The following is a 23,440-nucleotide window of genomic DNA, read 5'->3' on the forward strand; positions in this document are numbered from 1 at the left end:
TTCATAGGTGGGACTAAAAATAAATATAAAAGAAAAACTATTCAAGGGTAAAAAATTACACTTTATTTTCTAAAGTAAAATTTACAACTTTAGAAGATCCAAATCCATTCTCTACACATATATACTTATTATTAGTTTTTTGAAAGTTCAATGGGGGCAATTGCCCCCACACCCCTACACATGAATCCATCTCTGTTAATATATATATAGGCTTTTTTACCTAAATGCGCATCTAAAAAATATTAATTCCCAAAATGCGCATAGCTATAAATCTTTCTGAAAATGCGCATTGCCATTTTTTGGCCTGTGCCTGTGAAATGGATTTGAACTCCATTTTACTGAAAGTGCCCACGAAATGGGCAATACATGTCAAGGCCAGCTCCCACGAAATAGCTATCCCATTTCTATGGTGGCAGTAGCGAAATGGAAGGAAGAACTCTGGGCAGGCAGGCGCGAAATGGGTGTATTGTCGAGTTGAGACTCCATGTCTCATTGATAGCAATACTTGTGGAGATTTGTCTTTGTTAAAATTTAAATGTGACAACTTTATTTATTGATATTATATTCATTCATGAAGTCAAAACAATATGATTAACGTTGTTACCGGTTAATATTTCACATTTTATAACATGATTTTCAAGTTTTCAAATATATATATATATAGACTTATTTATAAAAGCTATTAGATTGATTAATATTCCTTAGTAATATTATTAAAATACTATCGTTGAGTATTAATTTGTGTAAAAAAAACCATAATAACTTTGGTATTCAATAAATATATATAATTTATTCTATAAAAAAAAGTGTTATTCCTAGATTGATAAATGTATTTTTCTCCCATTTTTATACCAGTTTATTTGCCAATATAATACAAAAATGTATTTTTCTCCCATATTTTAAGATAGTATAGTCATCCATTTTTGTTAACGTAATTATTGGCAAATAAACTGGTATAAAAATGGAAAAAAAATACATTTATCAATCTAGGAATAACACTTTTTTTATATTGAATACCAAAGTTATTATGGTTTTTTTCACACAAATTAATACTCAACGATAGTATTTTAGTAATATTACTAAGGAATATTAATCAATGTAATAGCTTTTTATAAATAAATAAGTCTATATATATATTTGAAAACTTGAAAATCATGTCATAAAATATGAAATATTAACCGGTAATAACGTTGATCATATTATTTTGACTTCATGAATGAATATAATATCAATAAATAAAGTTGTCACATTTAAATTTTAACAAAGACAAATTTCCACAAGTATTGCTATCAATGAGACATGGAGTCTCAACTCGGTAGTACACCCATTTCACGCCTGCCTGCTCAGAATTCTTCCTTCCATTTTGCTGCTGCCACCATGGAAATGGGATAGTCATTTCGTGGGAGCTGGCCCTGACATGTATTGCCCATTTCATGGGCACCTTCAGTGAAATGGAGTTCAAATCCATTTCATGGGCACAGGCCAAGAAATGGCAATGCTGATATATTTTTTTTCTTACAAATTATTTAAATGTATACAATAATATAAATAATGAACCTCAAAATCATTGAAAAGATGTATTTTTTTCAATCGTGTTATAATTTGTGCTTATTTTTATTTCCCTTTTTTATACAAAGAAAGTTTTTTTTTTCTGATAATAGAATGAAAATTGAAACATTCTAAATAACTATCACTCTTACATAAATTATTTTAGTGAGTTTTAAAAAAGAGAATATATATATGTGTGTTCTTGTTATTGTGAGATATTCTTTTTATGATTTCTTTCTTCTCTTTTTTATCAGAAAAAATATATTTTCTCTTAATACATTTATAAATAATCAGTGAAAAAATATTACTTTATGCATTTATAAATAACAATATATATATATATATATAGATACATACATACATACATATTAAAAAATAATGAGTCAAATATATGTTAAACAAAATAGAGACAAAAAAATAAAAAATTAAAAGAAAGAAGAAAAAGAAAAAAAGAGAAAAAAAGATTTATAAAAAAAATAAAAAAAAAAAGATGAGAAACAGTAAAGTGTAAATTTAGTAATATACATCCTATTAATTTTTTTCATAAATTCAAAAATTATTTAATTTTTTTAATTTGGTCAAATTTAAAAAGTATGAAAAGATTATATGTGAACAATTTGTTTCTATTCCATTATGCAAACTTTTTCGGTCACATATAATTTTTTCACTCATATTAATGGATTACATGCTCACATATAATCTTTTCATACTTTTTAAATTTGACCAAATTAAAAAGGTTAAATAATTTTTTGAATTTATTAAAAAAAAATCATGGGATGTATATTATTAAATTTACATTTTACTGTTTCTCATCTTTTTTAAAATTTTTTTATAAATTCTTTTTCTCTTTTTTCTTCTCTTTCTTTCTTTTAATTTTTTATTTTTTTATTCTATCTCTATTTTGTTTAACATATCTTTCGCTCGTTATTTTTTTAATATGTATGCATTTTGTTATATATATTTTTTTGTTATTTATAAATGCATAAAGTAATATTAGATGCATATTCCTTTTTTTTTGTTTAACATATTTTCTTTTTAAAACCCTAACGCTTTGGCTTCTTGACACTCTTCGGGAGAGGGGGAATCAGTCTCGAGCTTCAATGGAGCCACCTCAATGTCACTGTGAGTTCATGCTCTTTCTCTTTCTGTATTAAAATCCTAGCCTTTCTCTCTCTAGGAACCTTTTATTATTCCCCTTCTTTCATGTCTGATTTTTTTTTCTTTGCAAATCTATGGTTGATTTTCTCGCATTCTGCGTTGGACTCGATTTTGGCAGGTTGTGCAATCATTTGTCTATGGTATGGTGAATTTGGATACTGATTTTTAGGTGGAATTGTGCCGTGTTTTTTATCTTATGTGTTTTTCGGGATAAATTTGAGATTTACGAGTGATTTTTGGTTTTCAGGATGAGGTTAGTTGAGGGGTAAGTTGGGAGAAGGAGGTAGTAATTGAGGAGTTTTTGTTTGTTCTATTTCGTCTCATTTCGGTTAGAAGTGGGATGTTTTTTAAGAGTTAAGTGAAATTGCGCATAATATTAGATTCTTGGGTTTCGTTGTGGTTTCCTCTTCTCTGTTTCTTAGTTCTTCATTAGGTGTCTCTTAGGTATAACTATGTGCTTTTTGGGTATCTAATGTACATAGATGAGAGTTTGAATTACTGCCATCCCGGTTGAAATTAAGCTTGAGCACTTTCATATAACTATAACTTCGATATGCACGGTAAAAGAAATGAAGGAGAAAGATTTTTTAGTGCAGATGTTTTAAAGTTAGTAGATTATAACGTTATGTGTAATGAATAGGTATTTTCTTCTCTTTAAATTTTATTTCCTGTGGATATGGATCCCTTGCAACAAATGGTGGGTTTTGATTATTATGTGTTTACAATCTTTGATGCTTTTATCTTCTGATTGTTAGTTAATTATGTGTTTTCAGATTCAATTTTATGTTTATTAGTTTGTAGAAATTCATCATTAACATTAATTAAATCTATGTCAGTATGTTTTCTAACTTCTTCTTCTAATTATGTAGGAAGGTATTTTCCCTCTGTGATATTAAACATCACATGTCGATTGATTTACTCATCCACCAAGAATCATGATTTTGAGCTGATTCTTTGATTAATGGGGTCTTCTCTTCTGATGGAGGGCAGCAATCTTGCTAGCAGTGCCCATGATAATAGTCTCTCTCTCTCTCATGTTTCCTTTACTTATGTTATCTTTGGTATGGTAAGATAAAAATTGAGTTATCTTTATATGTTTTCAGGAAGTTGGTAAAATGATAAATTAAGACTTTAATCAACCTCCTTAATGATTTTCTAATCTAGATTTAGGTTGAAATAAAATTATCAATGAGAAAAAAAGTGATTAATTGATTTTGAATTGGTGTGGGTTTGTCTCAAATTTGTCTATTTTTGGGTGTAGGTTTTATTTTGTTTTTTAAATCTCTTGAAGTTTCACCTAAACTCTTTAGCATGAGTGATAAAAGTTTGTATTTTTTATTTTATTTTTATTTGGGTCAATCTTCATAATTGATGTGTTTAAATGAATTTTTTAGAGAAAACATTCTGATTTATTTGTAAATTGGGTTTTCGAATATTATGCTTTTGCTGGATCCATTTCCTATTAGTGTGGTTTTGCAATTTTTGAGGCTTCATTAGGTTTGCAACACAATATATTTTGAAGTGTGGTCCTTATTGTTTTCATTTTCGATTATTTTGCACATTCCATTATATAAAATTCACTTTTCATAGGTATTCAAGTTTCATTCTGGTTTTACTTATGTGGTGGAGAAAGACCTAAAATTTTACCTTTGCTTTGATACTCTGATTACAAGTTAATAATATCGTACTGACATAGACATCTCTCGAAAAAGATTCCTAGGATGTTATCTTTGCTTTGATAAGGTCTGTTCAAAAGTAAAGAAAGATCTGATAGTTAGTGATTTGGATAATAATTTTTAACTAAAATACTTTTTGTTGTGGTCTATAGATTTCATTTGAATCATTAAGAAATAAGTATTAATTTTTTCAAACTATAATTATGGTGAATATTAGTTGGTTCTAATTATCTTTGAATTGATTAAAATTTTATAAAAATCTGTTAATGTTATTCCACTCAAGATTATATGAAAATAATATCTAATTAAAAAGAAAGGAGAAGTTGAGAATAGAAAAGATCAGTTTTTTATTACTTAAACTCAAAATTATTAATTAAGTCTTATTAAAGAGACTTTTAATGCCAAAATTAGTAACAATAATCAATTTTTTTAACATGTATCATAAATTCTTACAAAACTGTTTGATATTGGTTCAAGGTTAAAGCACGTTTCACTTTTTTAGGAAAGTTTTACATGAACACAAGAATATCTATTCAAAAGTGAAGAAAGATCTGATTGTTAGTGATTTGAGTCATAATTTTTAAGTAAAATATTTTTCACTCTGGTCTATAAATTTTATTTGAATCATTAACAAGTAAATATTAATTTTTTAAACTATAATTATTGTGAATATTAGTTGGTTCTAATTTTCTTTGAGTTGATTAAAATTTTATAAAAATGTCTTATTATTATTTTACTACAAGATTATATAAAAAATATCTAATTAAAAAGAGAGTAGAAGTTGAGAATAGAAAAGGTCAATACTTTAACTCAAGATCATTAATTAAGTCCTATTAAAAAGACTTTTAGTACCAAATTTGTTAAGAATAATCAACTTTTTTGTTTTAACATGTATCATATTTAAGAAGGAGCAAATATTTTATAAAAAAATAAATATATCTGTAATTATTTTCTTATGTAATTTTCATAATTCGTATCTTAATGATTTTTGTGTCACGTAAAATTTTTATCAATAATTTAGTTATTTATTGTTTTTTTTAGCTTTTTGTGATTTTTCGTCATTTTTATTTTTATGTGCATTAACAATAGAAAAAACAATTGAAAAAAATGTGAACATTACTTAAACTTTAGGATACATAAAATTTATTAATATAAAAAACTCATAAATAAATAAAGAAAATAATTCATGATATATATTTTTCGGGTAAAAAATCATAATAAGCCAACTGGCTCAGAAAATTACGTAAATACGCCAAAGCAAAAATCGTTTCAGCAATAAGCCAGATCGCATTTTTATATAATTCGAACCAGGTTGGTTCGAACTCTATTTGTTAGTAAATCGAACCAGGTGAGTTCGAATTAGTGTTTTCTGTTGTTAATAAATCGAACCAGCCTGGTTCGAATTAGGAATGAAGGTAATTCGAACCAGGTTGGTTCGAATTATAGAGAGAGAAGGTTCCCATGTAATTCGAACCGGGTTGGTTCGAATTACACCAATCATAGTTCGAACCAGGCCGGTTCGAATTAGTGTGAGACTGAGCTAGCTGTGTATCTATGGAGGAGGCAGATCCGAATCGGCCAAAGAGATGCGGCCTATGTCGCCAACCCGGACACAATTTAATAAGAAAAAATAAACACTAAACTGTTTCAAGATTCATTGATCATACAAAATGAATGTCCCAGAACACAAATAAAAAAAAAACATAGGTAAACAGACTATAACATAACAAAAAAAAGTACAAACCACTATGATACTTGATTGAACTTTAAAGAAAAAAATACATAATTAAAGAAGCCATATTCATTACTACTCGCAACAATCAAACTAAAAGTCATGTGCACTAATGTAAATAATACTGAGACTAACAACATGGGAAATAATCTAAATAACTCTAAGACTAGCAAGATGCGCACTAATGTAGATAATGCTAACACTAACAACATGCATACTAATGGTGTCCTGTCTGAGACGAGCCTCCAACCTGTGGGCAACTACGTCGTGTGTGTCCGGGTTGGCGACATAGGCCGCACCTCTTTGGCCGATTCGGATCCGCCTGGTCCATATTCGTCCGTATCCTAGTGGATCTAGGACGACCCTCTCTGGCACGCCTCTTGTCAGGGTCTGGAATCACCGTGGGTCCGTCGTAAGGTGGCCAGAAGCCCTCCGGGATCGGAGGTGTGAATCCCATCCGATACACATTGAACACCGAGCTAATCTGATAGACGCTGTGAACGTAAGAGGTCCAGGTGACCCGTGAGTATGCACAGCATGCAAGTGCGTGCTGACACGGGAAATGAAGAGCCTGGAAGTACCCGCAGTCACATGTCCGAGAGGCAAGTGATACTCTGTAAGTACCCAAGGAGAAAGAACCAGTCGGAGTGGTCTCTGCTACAGTGAACTCGGAGTTATCCCGGTCATACAGCGTCACCGTGAAGCACCTGGCCGTCTTCATGTTGGCCTCAATACACTTCACCAAATGCTGACTGAATTGTTGTCCTGTTCCCATCTGGGCCTCAGCCTCTCTCCCCTTGCGAACAAACAGTTCCGCAAGCCTACAATATGTTGCCTTCACCAGGGATGCTACAGGGAGATTTCTGACCCCCTTGAGGATAGAGTTCACACACTCGGAGATGTTCGTCGTCATGTGACCGAATCTCCGCCCCTCATCACGATGCTGAGTCCACAACGAGTAATCAATCCGGTTCGCCCACTCACACATCGCCGGATCTTCAGATCGCAGGATATCAAACCAGTAATCAAATTCAACCTCGGTCTTCGCATACGCCGCGTTGACTAGTAGCCTCCTAGCGTCTTTGCCCTTGAAGGTAAGGGCAAAATTTGCCGCTATGTGTCGTATGCAGAATGCACGGTACGCAGATGGCGGTAGCCAACCGCCGTCAGGAGCCTCAAGCGCAGCCTTGATGCCGTTGTGCCTGTCCGATATAACCAGCAGACCGGGCTGCGGGGTCACGTGCTGTCGAAGGTGCGAGAGAAAGAAACTCCAGGACTCTGCATTCTCACCCTCTACTAGTGCGAATGCGACAGGTAGAATGTTCGAGTTCCCGTCCTGTGCAATCGCGATGAGCAACGTCCCCCCATACTTCCCATACAGATGTGTGCCGTCAATGCTCACTAGCGGCTTGCAATGACGGAATGCCTCGATGCAGGGCGGGAAAGTCCAGAAAAGTCTGTGGAAGTACGCTTGAGATTCGTCCACCTGTCCTCCAACTCGAACCGGGCTCGTCTTCAGTACCGCAACACTCCCAGGCATCGTCAGCTGGACACCCAAGACCCACCTAGGCAGGTCGTTGTAGGACTCATCCCAGTCACCGTATATGAGGGCAATAGATTTCTGCTTCGCCATCCAAACCCTCCGGTAAGTCGGCCTAAAACCAAAGTGCGCTGCCGTGGCGTTCAGGAGCACCTTGATGCTCACGGATGCATCGGCCCTAACCATTGGCATAATGAACACCGAAATCACATGATAATCCAAACTCCTGTGGTCACTCGAGATGGATGTGGCCAGGCAAGTGTGAGGTCCATTGTACCGTTTGACCTCCCAAATGCCCTTGCGCTTCCGGAGACTCAGTCGAATCAACCATGTGCACCCATTCCCAAACTCGGAACACTTGCCCACATACCGGCGGTGATCGGACTCCACCACCTTGTACTGTACCCCTCGCCTGATGCTGTAAGTCTTCACACTTAAAAGGGCCTCATCTTTATCCTGGAATTGCTGACCCACCTGGAACTCTGTCAGACCAGTAGTCCCTTCCGCATCTCTAGCTCCGAATCCAACAGCGTGCCCTAATACCCCCTCATGTCTCATGGCGTCCAAGTCCAACGAGGAAAAATGTGGTGGATACTGCTGTGTGCCAGAGCTAGAACCACCTACCTCCAACGCAGGCCCAGTCGCTCCAATATCATCAGCGCTATCATCGTCAATCATATCCGGCTCGACGTCATCCTCGTCTTCATCGTCCAAAAAACCGTCTCCTACGCCAACAGGTGCAACTCCCACTAAAGCGTTCGGCAAATTTTCCCTTTCCACTACCTCGTCGCCTTCGGTGGCATTGAGGTCAACAGCGAAAGATGGGGAGGCGACATGTTGGACCACTGGTTCGTACACAGGGACGGACGAGGAAGCAACGGCAGGCCGGGAACTAGAACCTGCTGGATTCGCTATAGTGTTCGTATTCCTGTTCGAACCGCCGGAGCTGGATACAACATCAACCAGCCGGGCCAACAACTCCGGTGTCCTCACCTCCGGAAACTGCCGCCGACAGAGAAACATTACTTGCAAGTCCGCATCATTATTAATCGTGAAGCAATCATACTTCACCGTATTCTGTAGCACCGTGACTGGAATGCGATAGAAAAACTTCTTTACCCGCTTCGCACCCTCCAGACCGAGCTTCATTAGTACAGCGCTAACAAGGTCATCGTAACTCGTCGTAGATGTTATGACAATACATAGAGGATTCTTATCTGTGAACTTTACTCCGGAACGAGTTTTTCTATTAACAGATCCTCTGTGGTGCACCAAAACCACAAAACTCTCCTCACTAGCCATCCTACTCCCTCTAATGATACTAACTCACGTTTGGAACCATATATATACAGCTCAGTCTCACACATAGTTCGAACCAGGCGGTTCGAACTATGATTGGTGTAATTCGAACCAGCCCGGTTCGAATTACATGCAAACATTCTCTCTCTATAATTCGAACCATCTTGGTTCGAATTACCTTCATTCCTAATTCGAACCAGGCTGGTTCGATTTAGTACCAACAAAAAATCCTAATTCGAACTCACCTGGTTCGATTTACTAACAAATAGAGTTCGAACCAACCTGGTTCGAATTATATAAAAATGCGATCTGGCTTATTGCTGAAACGATTTTTGCTTTGGCGTATTTACGTAATTTTTTGAGCCAGTTGGCTTATTATGGTTTTTTACCCATATTTTTCAACATTTAACCATTCTTTTTAATTGTCATAAATACTAAAAAAAATAAGTGCTTCTTAATAATTCGAATATTAAAAGTCTTTATGATCATTAGTAATTAATTCTTCATAATAGTCCAGCTCTTTTTTTTTTAAAAAAATTTAACTATCTTTTATTTTTGTGTTTCTTTAATTTTTTCCCAAAGTTTAAGAAGATCAACAGTAATCACCAGCAAAGAGTAAAAATCCAAAGGTCACGACCCACTTTCTCCACCTTTCCCCAGCGAAAAAAAAAGAAAGAAATGCGACAACAACATACTTACTGAAGCTCTTTCGTCTTTCTCTGTATCGTGTCACCTCGCTCAACCCGCAAAGTCTACCACCGAACTTTTTCATATTCAAAACCCCATATCCTCCTACAGGATACCAAGCTGTCCTTATCTGCGGTGGCTCCCAGTGCTTCAAATCCCTCCGACAGACCAGTCTACCTCGGTGACTCGACAGATACTTCTTTATCTTCAGGTTTTGACAAATCAAGACACTAAACTTCAGCCAAGTAACAAGGGAGGTGCTGTTAAGGTAAATCCTTTAAAAACTGAAAATCAAAGATCAATTTCAGCTTTTGTCCTAATGGTTGCACTGATAACTAAATTTTCTGTTTTGTATCTTTTTTTTCGTTTTCTTTTCAGTTTTGCTAGCTTTCTTTGCCTTTAAACTTTTTTTTTCTGGACATGCATGTATTATTCGGTGAAAGTTTAGCTGCAAATTTAAAGAAAAAGAAAGAAACAGTTGATTTTCAGCACATGACATGTCTTATACTTCCTTGATCACAACATCTGATTCTTCTCAAGTTATTTTTTTATGCTTTCTGTTAGCATGATTTTAATTTTACATTTAATTTTTTTTTGTTCTCTACAAGGATAAGTTATTTTGTAAAGTACTCCAACTATTAATCCCAAATTTATTTTCTCAGGTATGGATTTACTCTTTTAAGTTTTGTAAACTCTTCCTCAACTTAAAAGATATAATCATTGTTTACATTATTTTATCGATTATTTTAAAATATAAAAAAAGATTTTCTTGAAATCAGTTTTATCATATTTATAATTTTTGAATATTCATTCTAGTCTTTTATATTTTAATATTGATCTAATTTTTGTATATTTTCTTTTTTCCATGTCGTTTGTAATGCGTATTGTAATTAACAAATTGATAATTCATGATTGTTTGTTTAAATTATTATTAGTAGTGATTAACTTTTTGAAACTTCTCGGCTTTATAATTAGCATTAGCAGAAATTTAATTTACTAGAATAAATAACCATATTTTTGTTCATCTATTTCTTCTTTTGTTTATCAATGGTTGCTGTTCCTTCTTTATGTTTGTTCTTTATCTTTATGGATTCAATTTTATCACTTATTTTTCTTGAATTTGTTGAAATCTCATATTAGGATTTACTTTATTATAGTACTCTCTTTTGCAGTAAGACACAAGATATTTTCTCTGTTCTTGAATCTTTATACCAAGTCTCTCTATCTGATAAGGGTGAATGGCGATAAATGCTAATAGAGAAGATGCAAACAGGTATGGTGTTGAGCATTAGAAAAAATGTTTTTTTTGCTGCATTTTCAATTCCATTGAAGTCTCATTTATTTTTCCATTCAATATATTTCATATTAGCTTTTGAAAATTTTAATGTCAATTAAATATCGTGTTATGCCATCTATAGTTTTTTTTTTAATTCTTTCTCAAATATTTTTCATGTTGTAATTTAATTTTATTGTCTTCGCATTTATATGTAGGCCAGATTTCATAAGTTGTCCTAATCTGTAAAATATGTTGTATAGTGGTTTTCCAAAGTGATTTCTTGGGTATTTTTCATTAATATGCTTTTAATTTGTTACTTAACTTTTTTTTGAATACTTAGTTAGTTCGTTTCTTGGTTAAAAGTCTCAGTCTTATATTCTAATCGTACCATTATGTGCTAATAGGAGGTTTTTAGCAACCCAACAATATTGGTCCAACGAAAAAGAACTGATTTTTAGATTTCGCCTTTTTAGTGATCAGGTAACGAAGTATATTATGGAATATTATATCATGTATGTTAACCGATTAAAGAGGTGGATTTAATCTTTAACTTCGAATGGTTTGTTTTTAATTTATATTCAGTTAGTAGTCTTTTTTACTTTCCTCCTCTTGATAGTTTCTTTTCTCTGTTAGGTGAGTTTGATTAGCTAATTCTGAGTTCCTGATATTTCTAATCTCAAATAGGTGTAGACTACAACAACTCTAAAAAGATTTGTTTTCATAAATTATCAATGTCCATTCAAAATAAATAATATAATCTTTACTAATCATACATATATTGATACTAACTTTAAAAAATCAGCATTTATTAATATGTGAAAAGATGATTCGAAATTTATGTATATGATTTGGTTTCAGAATCTATCAAGATAACAGCAAATTTTTTTTCATTGTTTCTTTCAAAATTTTAGTATTTTTTTTCTTGGACATTCAAAAAGACCTCATATGTGTTAGTTACTTAATTACCTGTTTTTGTGATGCTGATTATAATGTCTGTTCATTTACGTGATTATTGTTCTCTTGTGTTGCTCAGTTGGTAATAATGATAGATTTAAAGGTATATATACTTCTCTTTGCTAAATAATTAGGTAAAATTATCTGAAGTATTTTTAGCATCTTTTGTTAGATATAAATTAACTTTGGAAAAAAATTTGAATATAGGGTGAGAGACCTCTTTCCTCAACTTTTGTTTCAACTCATAGCGAAGGATTTGGGCCAATGTTCTATGTCATTGACGAGCTAGATAATTGTTTAGTCTTGGAGGTGATAAGAAAGAATGATCAGTTGCTCATAATTGACTACTCATTTGAACAGATTAGAACTTTCTATTTTATCGATAGAGCGGCATCTGTTCAATTTAGGTATGTCGGTTTTTGAATTTTTTTTTTTATTTCATTGTGGAATAAGGAGAACCAGCCATCCAAGTTCACCTTGATCCTGATGCATATGTGACTGAGTTAATGGACCCAGAGACACTTGATAATGTATCAAGAGTGTTCCGCATCAAATATACCAGGATTGATGAGGAGTCATCAGCTGATGTGATGGTTCTATCTGGGTCTGAACCATCTGATGATTAGTTTTCATCAGATGGTGATGAAAACAATGATCAAGATGGGATACTGGTAGGGGATAATCCGCATAATCCGATAGATTTGTCTAGTGGATGCAGTTTATCATTAAAGGTCAACGAACAAAGTAACGCGGCAAACGAATTGTCTGATCCTAGGTAATGTTAGATGTAACTTTTTTTCTTCTGTTTTAGATTTTAATATCATGGCATAGCTTGCTATTTTTTAGTGTGGTGACTAACATATTTAAATTATCCTGAATTAGATACGCTCCAGAGGTTTGTTTTGAAAAGATCATCACGGCTTCGGATCTGGGTCAATCTAGATTGGTAACTTCATCTCAAAAGAGTGATTTCTTTTATTCTTTTTTTTTCTTGCAAGCTTATTGAATGTTCTTCTTAAATCTGTTATTCATTTTGTATGAAAATATTATGTTTATGTTAACTATGAATTGTTAGTTGCAGTATTTGGCTTCAAAATTTGCTGCGTATCTTAAACTATTTGAAGATGGTTCGATTTGGACGATCACCGGTCCAGATTTCAACGTAGAGAAGAATGTGTTCTTTTTCCACTTACTGAAAAGTGGAGAAAGAGGTGGAGAATGAAAATTTGGGGTCGGGTGGAATGAATGTTGTAGAGTATATAATTTAAAGGAGGGTGATATCATTACCTTAAAACTCGGCTCAATAGCTAACCGCCAGATAGAGTTATTGATTCAGCGACGTTAGGCGTCATATGTATAACTCTATTTGATGGATATTTTGAATTATATGTTAAGTTGTCTTTGACATATTTTGTTTTTTGTTTAATAAACAAATTTATATATGTTGTATATATTTTGTTTTGCTATTAGTAGGTATCTTGACGTTATGTGTTTAAAATAATACGTAATAGTAAAATACATCTCTGTTGGACTTCTTTTTTCTGTTTTTTTAGTGGCTAACAATTGTTTAAATATTTTATTATCTTTTATTATCTTAGAAACTATATTATACCATTTGTTGACATATTGAATAATTGATGTATTCTATTTTTTTATTTTAGTGTAGTAATAATTTTGTAATTATCCAAATTTAATACAACATATCTATTTTTATAGAATACATTTTAGTGATATTTTTAGTATTTTTTTTTAAAAGTTTAAATTTCGTGAAGTCCGTGCATTGCACGGGTTATCACGCTAGTATATATATATATATTGGGTCATGGCACATGGCCAAACTGGGCCGGGCATATCCCAGTATGGTTCATATGATGTATTGAATCTACGAGACAACACCAAAAAGTAAAAGAGGCCTTATGGGCTTTGGTTCAACAATGTCATGACGTGGCTGCATGTATGGTTTAATAGGCACGTTTGTTCCCTGACCAAAAAAAAATGGCACGTTTGTGCAACTGAACCTTAGTTCACATGGCAAAAAAATTAGTAAGTGTGTGAAGAATGTGTGTACGTTGTTCAATCCATCTGAAGTATTTAAAATTGGCAGTTATCCAATTTATCAGACAAAAAACGGTCAGGAACTTCTCTCGGAATGGTCTCTGAATTTGGTTATCCGGGTCTGACCCGCTTCGCTCTTCTAGAAGGTTTGGAACTAGTCCACTAGAGTTTCTAACCAACAATCAAATTTAAATCTCTCTTATCTTGACTTGTTTGGGTGAGCTTTTAAGAAAATATCTTTTTTCGAGTTATCTTTTTTTAAAAGATCTTATAGAAAAGTAAAAGTAATTTTATGTTTAGATATCTCATGTAAAAAGGTTTTTTTATCTATCAATTATATTTGGGTATAACAATATAAAAGTACTTTTTTGTTTATTTATTACATGAAAAACATCTTTTTTTTTAAGGAAAAAAGATCTTTTAAAAAAAATGTAAATTACAGCTTCTAAAAAAAAATCTTTTTTTATTTTACTGGTGTTTTTACTTTTATTACTAAAAATTTATCAAATACGTTAAAAAATAAAAAAAGATATTTTTTTATTAAAAAATATATTTTTTTAACAAAATAACGACATCCAAACATGCCAAATAAGATTAAATAAGATAATTATCAGTCCCCATATAAAAGAGGCGTTTGTCTTAACTTGCAAATTTTCAATTTATCTCACAACTCGTACCAGAGACATCTTGTACAAAAAATACCACTGACAAAACTTTCTTCAAATAAACTTATTTTTTTTGCGTGACAATATTATAAATTACATAAATCATATAATTCTTACATTAGTATTAAATAAAAATAAAAATATTTTAAAATCTAATAAAATTCTTTTTTCCAAACAAGTTCTAGGATGAAAAGTAAAAAGCAAAATAATGCGTAATGGTCGTATTGGAGACGTTAAGGATCTGTATGATAGCAGCAGATACCGAGACTGAGCGCGACAAATGCTCCGCGCCCGATCTTCAAAGCAACCCTCTCGTTGCCCTCTGCAATTTTCACTCATTCCATTCCATTCCATTCCAAACCTTCTCCTTTCGATCATGCAAGCGCCAACCCAGAAGGACTAGACACACAAACAGGGAATATATTGTTTTCCCAAATCGAAAGATTCGATTTTTAGCGTGCAACCAATAATGGGGTCTGCTAAAACTAAAAGATCGTCTACTTCTCGAAGAACTAACATTTCAAACTCAGGCACGTTCTTTTATTCCATTTTAATTTCAATTAGTATTTTCATGTATACTTTCATTCTCTACGTTCAAGGTTATATATATTTATTTAATTATTATATTTAAGCACTGTTTTAATCACCGTGTTATATTTATTTAATCTACGTTCAAACTTGTTCCACTCTGGGGTTTGCGTATTTGGTTTTGTAATTTCAGGCTTTTAAAAAAAAAAATATTATTTTTTAATCTGTGAAATTGTTTGTAGTTAGGAATTAGGATTGGGATGGTATAACAATGAAGAATTTTTTGCCAAATTGAATGGTGATGTACGATGCTTTGTGGAAGAGGGCTTTAGTAAAGTTTTTCACGGTATTTTGGAAAACATCAAATTTTAGTGATTTGTTATTTTGGGGGGTCTTTGTCATGTATTGTTATGTGGCAATCCATGCCACACTAAGTTGGCTAACTAGCTGTTTGAAACAACCTGAGATTAACATTTGAAAAGTGAAAACCATCAAATTGATTCTACTTCTCTCTTCTTAGGTGTAAGTTGAGTAAAGGTTTAAATTTGGCATCTGGAATTGGTAGTCATATAGTGACTAGAAATTTTCTGTCTTGCAGGGCATAAACGGAAGCAACAATTGGAGCTAGAAAATTTGACGATAACCACACAACCACTCAGAACTCTAAAATTCTTCACACTTGCTATAATTCAATACCTGAAGAAATCAATATTCTATCTGCTGGAAATAGGTGGATGGCTTGTGCTTTTTGTTTGTGTTATAGGGGCTCTTGCCATGATGCTGATTCCAACTGATGGTTCTCATGAAAAGGTATTTCATTTTTCCCACAGTAATGAATGTAGGTACGAAAAACAGTTTCACTGAAAATAATTCTTCAGATTACTGAGTACCCCAGGATTAGGTATGTGAACCTAGACATTCAATTTTCCAGGCCTTTTGAAATATTCAATAAGCAGTAGAAAGATGTATAACTTGCTTAAGTTTTCATTTTGTGAACATTTTGCCAAATGTGTCCTCCCTTCTTTATTTACCGCGGTCATTCTCCTAAGATGCTATCTTCAAGGCCTCCCCCCAACCATATGCAGTTCTTTTGTTTTCGATTAGCTGCTCCGTTGACATTAACTGTTCATGCTCTTTGTGCAGCATTTGGAGGAACTTATTAATTATTCACGCTTTGTACTGTGGTGGGTAGCCCTTGGAGTTGCATCTTCAATTGGTCTTGGTAAGGAATATAAACTTGCATTCCTGATTGAGTTATTTATGGTTAGTACTTCGTACATGGTTGGTCTTTAGACTGCTGTGTGATCTGAACTTTAGAAAACATTTGCTTACAATAAATATTCTTCATACTTGTAAAGGCTTACCAATCCTTGTTTATATAGCTTCTATCCCCACGAGTTATATATTTGGTCCTGTTATTTTATTTTTCGTTTTTTTCATTTTTTGTTAAGTTTTTGTTGTCATTTTCTTTGTTTCAGGATCTGGTTTGCATACTTTTGTTCTCTACTTAGGTCCACATATAGTATTGTTTACAATCAAAGCAATGCAATGTGGCCGAGTTGATTTGAAAAGTGCCCCATATGATACAATACAATTCAACAGTAGTCCTTCTTGGCTCGATAAAGAATGCTCGGAATTCGGGCGACCATTGTTCAAGGTAGTCGATGATGGTTCACGAGTTCCACTCAGCAGCATTTTGCCTCAAGTTCAGGTGGAGGCTGTTCTATGGGGTATAGGAACAGCTATTGGGGAGCTTCCTCCATACTTTATCTCCAGGGCAGGTATATATGATTAATTTATGTGTCTTATTCTTTCTAGTTTTCAATACATGTACTTGGTGACACCAACAACCTTTCTATTTCTCTATAACTTTCTGCAGTTGGTTTGTCTGATTTAGCATCAGTAATTAGTTATTTTCTTTAGGGATTGGTTTGTATATGAGTCTACTAATCAAATCATTTGAGTAGCACGCTTGTCTGGGAGCAAATTGGATGCCATGGCTGAGTTGGATAGTGAAGATAAAGGATTCATGGCAACTCACTTGAATCGAGCCAAGCGCTGGCTTCTATCGCACACTCAATATTTGAACTTCTTTACAATTTTAGCACTTGCTTCGGTTGGTATCAACTTCATTCTTTATTAATAGCATGAACTTTCCCTTCATTAGATTAGACTTCTTGTGCTTAGAGTTGAGAAAATAAGTTGGTTGTTCCTTTGTTCAATGTGCATATGATACATTCATCATTAACATGTTAAGATGCAATCTTCCAACATCTGAATTTACATCTCAGATTCCAAATCCTCTGTTTGACCTTGCTGGCATTATGTGCGGACAATTTGGCGTTTCGTTTTGGAAATTCTTTCTTGCAACTTTCTTTGGAAAGGCCATTATTAAAACTCACATACAGGTTTGTATAATTATAGAAGAGTGACATCGTTGTGTGTATACAAGCTTTCGATTGACGCTGAATGTTGCGCAGACGGTATTCATCATCGCAATTTGCAATAATCAGCTTCTTAATTGGATAGAAAATGGTGTTGTTGGGGTCCTTGGCCATGCACCTGGTGTTGCTTCTTTCTTGCCTCCTGTGATTGCTAAGCTCCATGCAATTAGAGATAAGTATTTGAAAGAACCCATTCCGGTTTTGCCAAATAGTAAGGTAATCATTATTAATTGATATGTTATATGTTTATCAGTGTTCTGAATTGCTAAATATATTAGTATGGTTTGTATAATCTTCAGGAGAAAAAATGGGACTTGTCCATTGCTTCAATCTGGAACACTGTTGTGTTGCTTATGCTTTTGAACTTCTTTGTCAAGATTGTAAATGCAACTGCACAGAGTTATATGAGGAAACAACAGGAGAGAAAAGAGGCCACAAAAACCAATGGATCTTTCTCAAGAAATTCATACATGCAATAATGCAATGCTGATAATCTGCTAGCATTGCTGAATTATTTTTTGGTGGTACTTTGCAAGCATAAACTCTTGAAGGTTACCAATGGAAACTAGAATCAGATAGGTCTAACTAGGAGCTTATATTTATAGGAATGAAAATACACACTTTAGGCAACAAAAGTTGAAACTTCTCATCTTAGTCAATCTTTTGTTTGGAAACTTGACATTATTTTTGAAATGGCAAATGAAATTATTGCTTATTTTATGAATATTAGACCATTTTTTCATTATATTATATTAGTGTCCATTGTGATAATCAATCATAACACGACAGTCCAGCCAATTGTTTGATAATATAATTTAAATGCTACTTCCTACAATTGTAAATAATTGGAAGCAGTCCAAGTCAGCAAAGCATATCAAAATTTTCGACCATGTGATCTAGATTTTGTTTGATATAAAGTCTACTATAATTTAATTCTAACACAGTATTAAACATCATCATTGTCATACACTTTGGTTTTATTTTATGTGTAGATTAATGACTAATAAGAATCTGCTGGCGGAGATTACTAGCAAAATGAATATATTATCTTTACTCACTTGAAAGATTTTAAAACTTAGCGTATTTCTTGATCACTGTGTTCAATTGAGATGATGCCAAATTATCAAGGCAACTTAACTTAAGACTCTCCATTATTTAATCATAACTGCTCCAATTATTAAACTGCACCTTGGCTTCACCTAAGAGGCTTTATCTTTGTTTCATTTATTTTTATATTTTTTTAGGGGAGCACATACCATGCAATAAGGAAGGCCATATTAATATTAACATAATTTAAAATAGGAGTGCAAGGTGGGCTGATCCAAGCTGCATCATTAAAAATTTAAAATAAAAATATTAAACATCCTTCAGAATCATCATAGTAATATTTATATTGTTATTGGCATGATCCAAGATCTATTGCTTGTCCTTATTATAGGTCCAATACAGAATAATGTTTGCTTTTAAGGCATATAATAATTGTACAGCCATGTCTTACTATTTGTGGTTAGTAATATTAATGTGATGATAATCTTTAATTTAAAATATAATTTACCTAAAAATCTGGAATTCGAGTCTCACTCCTAATTTTAGAGGGAAAAAAAAGCCAGCTTATATCAATATCCAAAAGTAAGATGAATTATTTATGCCCAAATGAACAACCAATATTTTTGTTAATCAAAACATTAAAATATGATAATAACAATATAAAATTTAGCTTCATATTTTACATTTGGAAACTAAGTCAAATTTTATTTGGATTTATTAGTAATTTAATTTTTTTTGAAACTATAAAGTAGGTAACAAAATGTATGATTATAAATGATAGAATAATCAAATGAGCATGGACCCAGAAAATAGAAAGAGAGGAAGAAAAGAAAAGGCACTTACTGAGTGCGAAATGAGAATGGCACCGGTGAGTCAAATGGTGGAGGGTCCTACCACCATGACCACCGCAATCTACCGTCGGCAATCCTTTGCATGTGGTGGGGACCATCATTGCTATGGTGGGGCGGCGCATCATTTAATATAGCCCTCCATCTCAGGGCGCTCTAACCTCTCTTTCCTCCATAGACCAAACCTTTTAATTTGCCTGCTCTATGTTTCTTGCTAACTTTTCTTTAATTTCAGGGTTTTTTTATACAGTTTTTGTTAGTTAAAGTCTTAAAAAATTTTTTTATTTTTTTAAATAAAACTCACCAGCTTATTCATTTAATACTGTTTGAATAGTCAAAACAGATAAAACAAATTATGTCTGAATAATTTTCTGGACCACCAATGAATAATACTGTTAAATATTGCTCGGCTAAAATTGGATACAATTAAGTGAAAAAAAAATTACTTGCCGTATTATTATATTTTTATTTAAGTCTCGTCAATAAACATTAGATAAATATTTTTTTCATTATTAATTAGTTAATTTTATATGTTTGGAATAAAGATCTGATTTGTATTAACAAGACAGATAATATAATAAAAAGAAAAACATTATGTATGCATGTGTGTTTGTATAGACATGGAAAGAGGTTGTGGGACCCATATCCCCGGATTTTGTGGTGTTATCTTGTTTAGTAAGTGTCCCAACTCCAAACACTTCACTTGTTTGGTGGTTCCCACCATTTTCTTTTCCATTATTTGTATTTATTCTTTATTCTTTTGGGTTGGGTTGCTGGCTCCTATATTATAAATGCATGAGAGAGAGAGAAAGAGATAGAGAGAGTTTGGTGAGTCCAATAAATAGAGGGAAGGGAAGGGAATGGTTCTGTTCTTTCTCTCTCCCTTCCTCCACTAAGATCCAACTTCCAAGAACTATGGTGATCTGATCATCACTCTCATGGAATTGAAGTAAAGCTGCATCCAATTCAGCTAACTCTCTTCTCCCAATTCATATGTATGTATTGAATTGTTTCTAATCTGGATTATTTTCTTTCCTTCAACCTTCTATTGTTCACCTTCTTAAGTTCTGTTTTTTTTTTCTTTTACCTTTGGGGTTTGCATTCAAATTCTCAGCTCAATTTTGGTTGACTAAATGGATGCAATTTCTTTTCATGCTTCAGATGAGGGAAGGCTTTATGGGTCCTTCCATGCCTTTTTATTTTTTCGTCCATAATTTATATTTTAAGAATATCATTAAAAAAAAAATAGTTGATTAATGTTTTAAAAAAAATTATTATTATTATTCTCTTATCATGATAAAGACATTTGTTAACATTATCAATAATCTTTTTGTTTTTGTAAAAAAGGTAATTTATGAGGAGGAACCCACCACCATTTTCCACCCACTCTACCCTCCCCATGTCATGTGATCTCATCTATGCTTCTCTCTTTCCCCATATACAGTACAATTTTTTTAAACAATGAATTTCAAAAGTTCTAATTCACATGATTGGCTCTAGTGGCACTTGGGTAATTTCCCTCTTATGAGTGGCTATTTTCATTGTCTCACTATCACACACTAAATTAAAGAGCATGCTTAGCTTATTCCACCTTCTCAAGTAATCATAGGGATGATAAATAAATAAATAAAATATATGTTGATTGATATTTATCTCTAAAAAAAAACATCTCTTTCATTCATTTTCATAGCATTTCTTTTTCACTCAATTTCTTGCTCTGCTTATCCTATTTACTAAGCTTTTGGACATTCATTCACCTGTGCCTAATGTAGACATTGCCTTTGACGTGGATTCACCTCGCACCTTCTAAAGGCAATGGACCCTCCAATTCCAATTAGGCCTCATATCTTTATTATCATTTGTGCCGTGTAGTGAATGGTAAAATGTAATGCAATATAATTTCATGTAATGCAAGAAAAAAATTCACTTTATAATGTGATCCAAGTAATTGCGTTCATTCCAATTTTGCTTTGAAGGTATTTATTTATGGGTATTTATTTATTTTTTTCTTTATCCACCAATCTGATGTTACGTATCACACATGCAATGAACTAAGTGAAAGATGAAGCACGTATGGAGAAAATGTTTATTTAAAAATTGAATAAACAATCCACGTAAGAAAGAGATGAAAGCAAACGGAAACAGTCTCCTAGACTCACCAGATATAGAAATTATATTTTTGTTGAACTATAATTTTTTATACTTCATATTTTGGGGAATGAATCATTTCCGGAGATAGTGACACATGGATGAATATTCAACCCAAATAAATTGATTAATATGGTTAACTTTAGCCTTATACATCTGCATAGTCCAAACAAACTTACACCTCTCATTTTCACAGACGATTCAGATTGTCATACAAGCATATATACATACCTTACCTACCTTACCCGAATTTAGCAATAATACGTTTTTTTAAGGAAGTAGAATTATATGGGTTACGTGCAATTACAGTTTTATGACAGTACAAGTAATATTTTAAAAAAAAAAATTAAAAGTATTGGACTATTGGTGATTATGTGCAAAAGGAGAAATGCTTGTGCTAGGTGACTAGGTTGTCTTATCTAATTAGCAACATGGGAAGAAGGGTCAATTCCGAGGCTTGGAAGAAATTTCAAAATGTGAACAGAAAAGAAAAAAGTTGAAGTAGCTTGACTCTTTTCGATCAGTGACCAAAGAGTAGGTTACACTGCTTATGATGCTCACCAAACACATAAATAATGATTATTTATAATAATAATAAAAGAATATATATAGAGAGAGAGAGAGAAAGAGAGAAGAGTTTACTTTAATAAGGAGGTGTTAGAGTGGGGACAGGAAGGTGCGGTAAGTCATAGTTGAAAGTTGATTTTATTTTGTGGTGGCATGAGGCTTATCTTTCTTTCAGCATTCACAAGTGGGTAAAGGGGGGCATGAAGACTTTGCTTATTGCCTTATTCCATTAATTGATTCCTTTCATGGGTCCCTCTCTGAACGGGAAAAGGACACAAAATATTGTCTTTTTCAGTTGATCAAGAGGGAACCAAGTGAAGATCTCTATGCTTTATCTTTGGCCCCTCAAAAAAGAAAAACAGATAAGTGAATAAATGAATATCACTCAAAAAAGGTACCAATCTGAAATTCCCATATAATCATTATAATTTATATTTACACCCCCTACCAAACTTTTTTTAATAGGAAATAAAAAATGCTTTCCTGCCATTTCAGCACTAGAAGGAAGTAGATACTTTTCCCTTTATGAAGATGGGAGAAAGGATATTTAAAAAAGAAATCCATGTCATTCTCACTCATCTCTTTATCTATTTATTTATCTTCATGTCTTGCGAGATGCAAATACAACTGGTCCACGCCACGAGAGTATAGAATTGATGTATTTTATTAATAAAATTATCTCTAAACCAATTCCCATAAGGAGAAAAGATAAAAAGTTATTTTGCCTCTTGTGTAAGCCTTTGTTCATGTATCATAAAGTTGAAGAGGCTAGCTAGAGAAAAGAACCAATGTTAAGGCAGAGAGGGTAAATGTTAGAAGAGGTAGAGCTCTGCTGCAATCAGATGAGTTAGGAACATGTTTGTTACTTTTGTGAAATCAAAAGGGAAGTAGAAAGAGGGCACACACGTGTAACATGTTAGAGACAAGAGCAAATTTTTTCACATCATCACAGGTGGGATGTCTGGGCCCACAATATGTCGCTGCTTGAGTTTGGTTATGAAAGGCCTAAACACTGTGATTGTTCAAGTGGGCCAGGGTGTTGTCTGTAACTAGAGGGGACCCTCCATTAAGGGCAAAACATGGAAAAACAAAATTTTTCCATAATATAAAAGGAAAAAAAAAGCTAGCAAAGTTAGCAATATAGCCCACATTTACCCTACTAGGTACTATCATATACCCATTAACAATAATCAATATGATTATTATTCAAATAAAAGTAGTTATGATACACATAAGCCACGTGTGGAATGCTGACACCATACAGAGAA

The 23,440-nt window shown here is 33.2% G+C and overlaps 2 protein-coding genes and 1 long non-coding RNA gene across 3 annotated transcripts; 2 read left to right on the plus strand and 1 right to left on the minus strand.

The window, feature by feature from the left end:
• Positions 1–5,785: 5,785 nt before the first annotated feature.
• On the minus strand, positions 5,786–8,956 carry LOC107466947 (uncharacterized). Its single transcript, XM_052253733.1, has 3 exons — positions 8,308–8,956; positions 7,178–8,205; positions 5,786–5,926 (listed from the first exon to the last, which is right to left on the minus strand). Exons 1-3 carry the CDS (start codon positions 8,954–8,956, stop codon positions 5,786–5,788), a joined length of 1,818 nt encoding a protein of 605 aa, XP_052109693.1.
• Positions 8,957–14,805: 5,849 nt separating this feature from the next.
• Positions 14,806–18,277, plus strand: LOC107467095 (vacuole membrane protein KMS1). The gene is made up of 8 exons (XM_016086132.3): positions 14,806–15,120; positions 15,717–15,928; positions 16,262–16,340; positions 16,597–16,899; positions 17,086–17,234; positions 17,410–17,526; positions 17,599–17,778; positions 17,862–18,277. Exons 1-8 carry the CDS (start codon positions 15,060–15,062, stop codon positions 18,039–18,041), a joined length of 1,281 nt encoding a protein of 426 aa, XP_015941618.1. The 5' UTR covers positions 14,806–15,059; the 3' UTR covers positions 18,042–18,277.
• Positions 18,278–20,238: 1,961 nt separating this feature from the next.
• Positions 20,239–21,420, plus strand: LOC107466909 (uncharacterized). Its single transcript, XR_001587820.3, has 2 exons — positions 20,239–20,452; positions 21,230–21,420. It is a non-coding gene; the product is annotated as an uncharacterized LOC107466909 (long non-coding RNA).
• Positions 21,421–23,440: the final 2,020 nt, after the last annotated feature.

The sequence above is a fragment of the Arachis duranensis genome, chromosome 9, assembly GCF_000817695.3.
Source record: "Arachis duranensis cultivar V14167 chromosome 9, aradu.V14167.gnm2.J7QH, whole genome shotgun sequence".
In the NCBI taxonomy this organism is placed as follows: Eukaryota; Viridiplantae; Streptophyta; class Magnoliopsida; order Fabales; family Fabaceae; genus Arachis; species Arachis duranensis.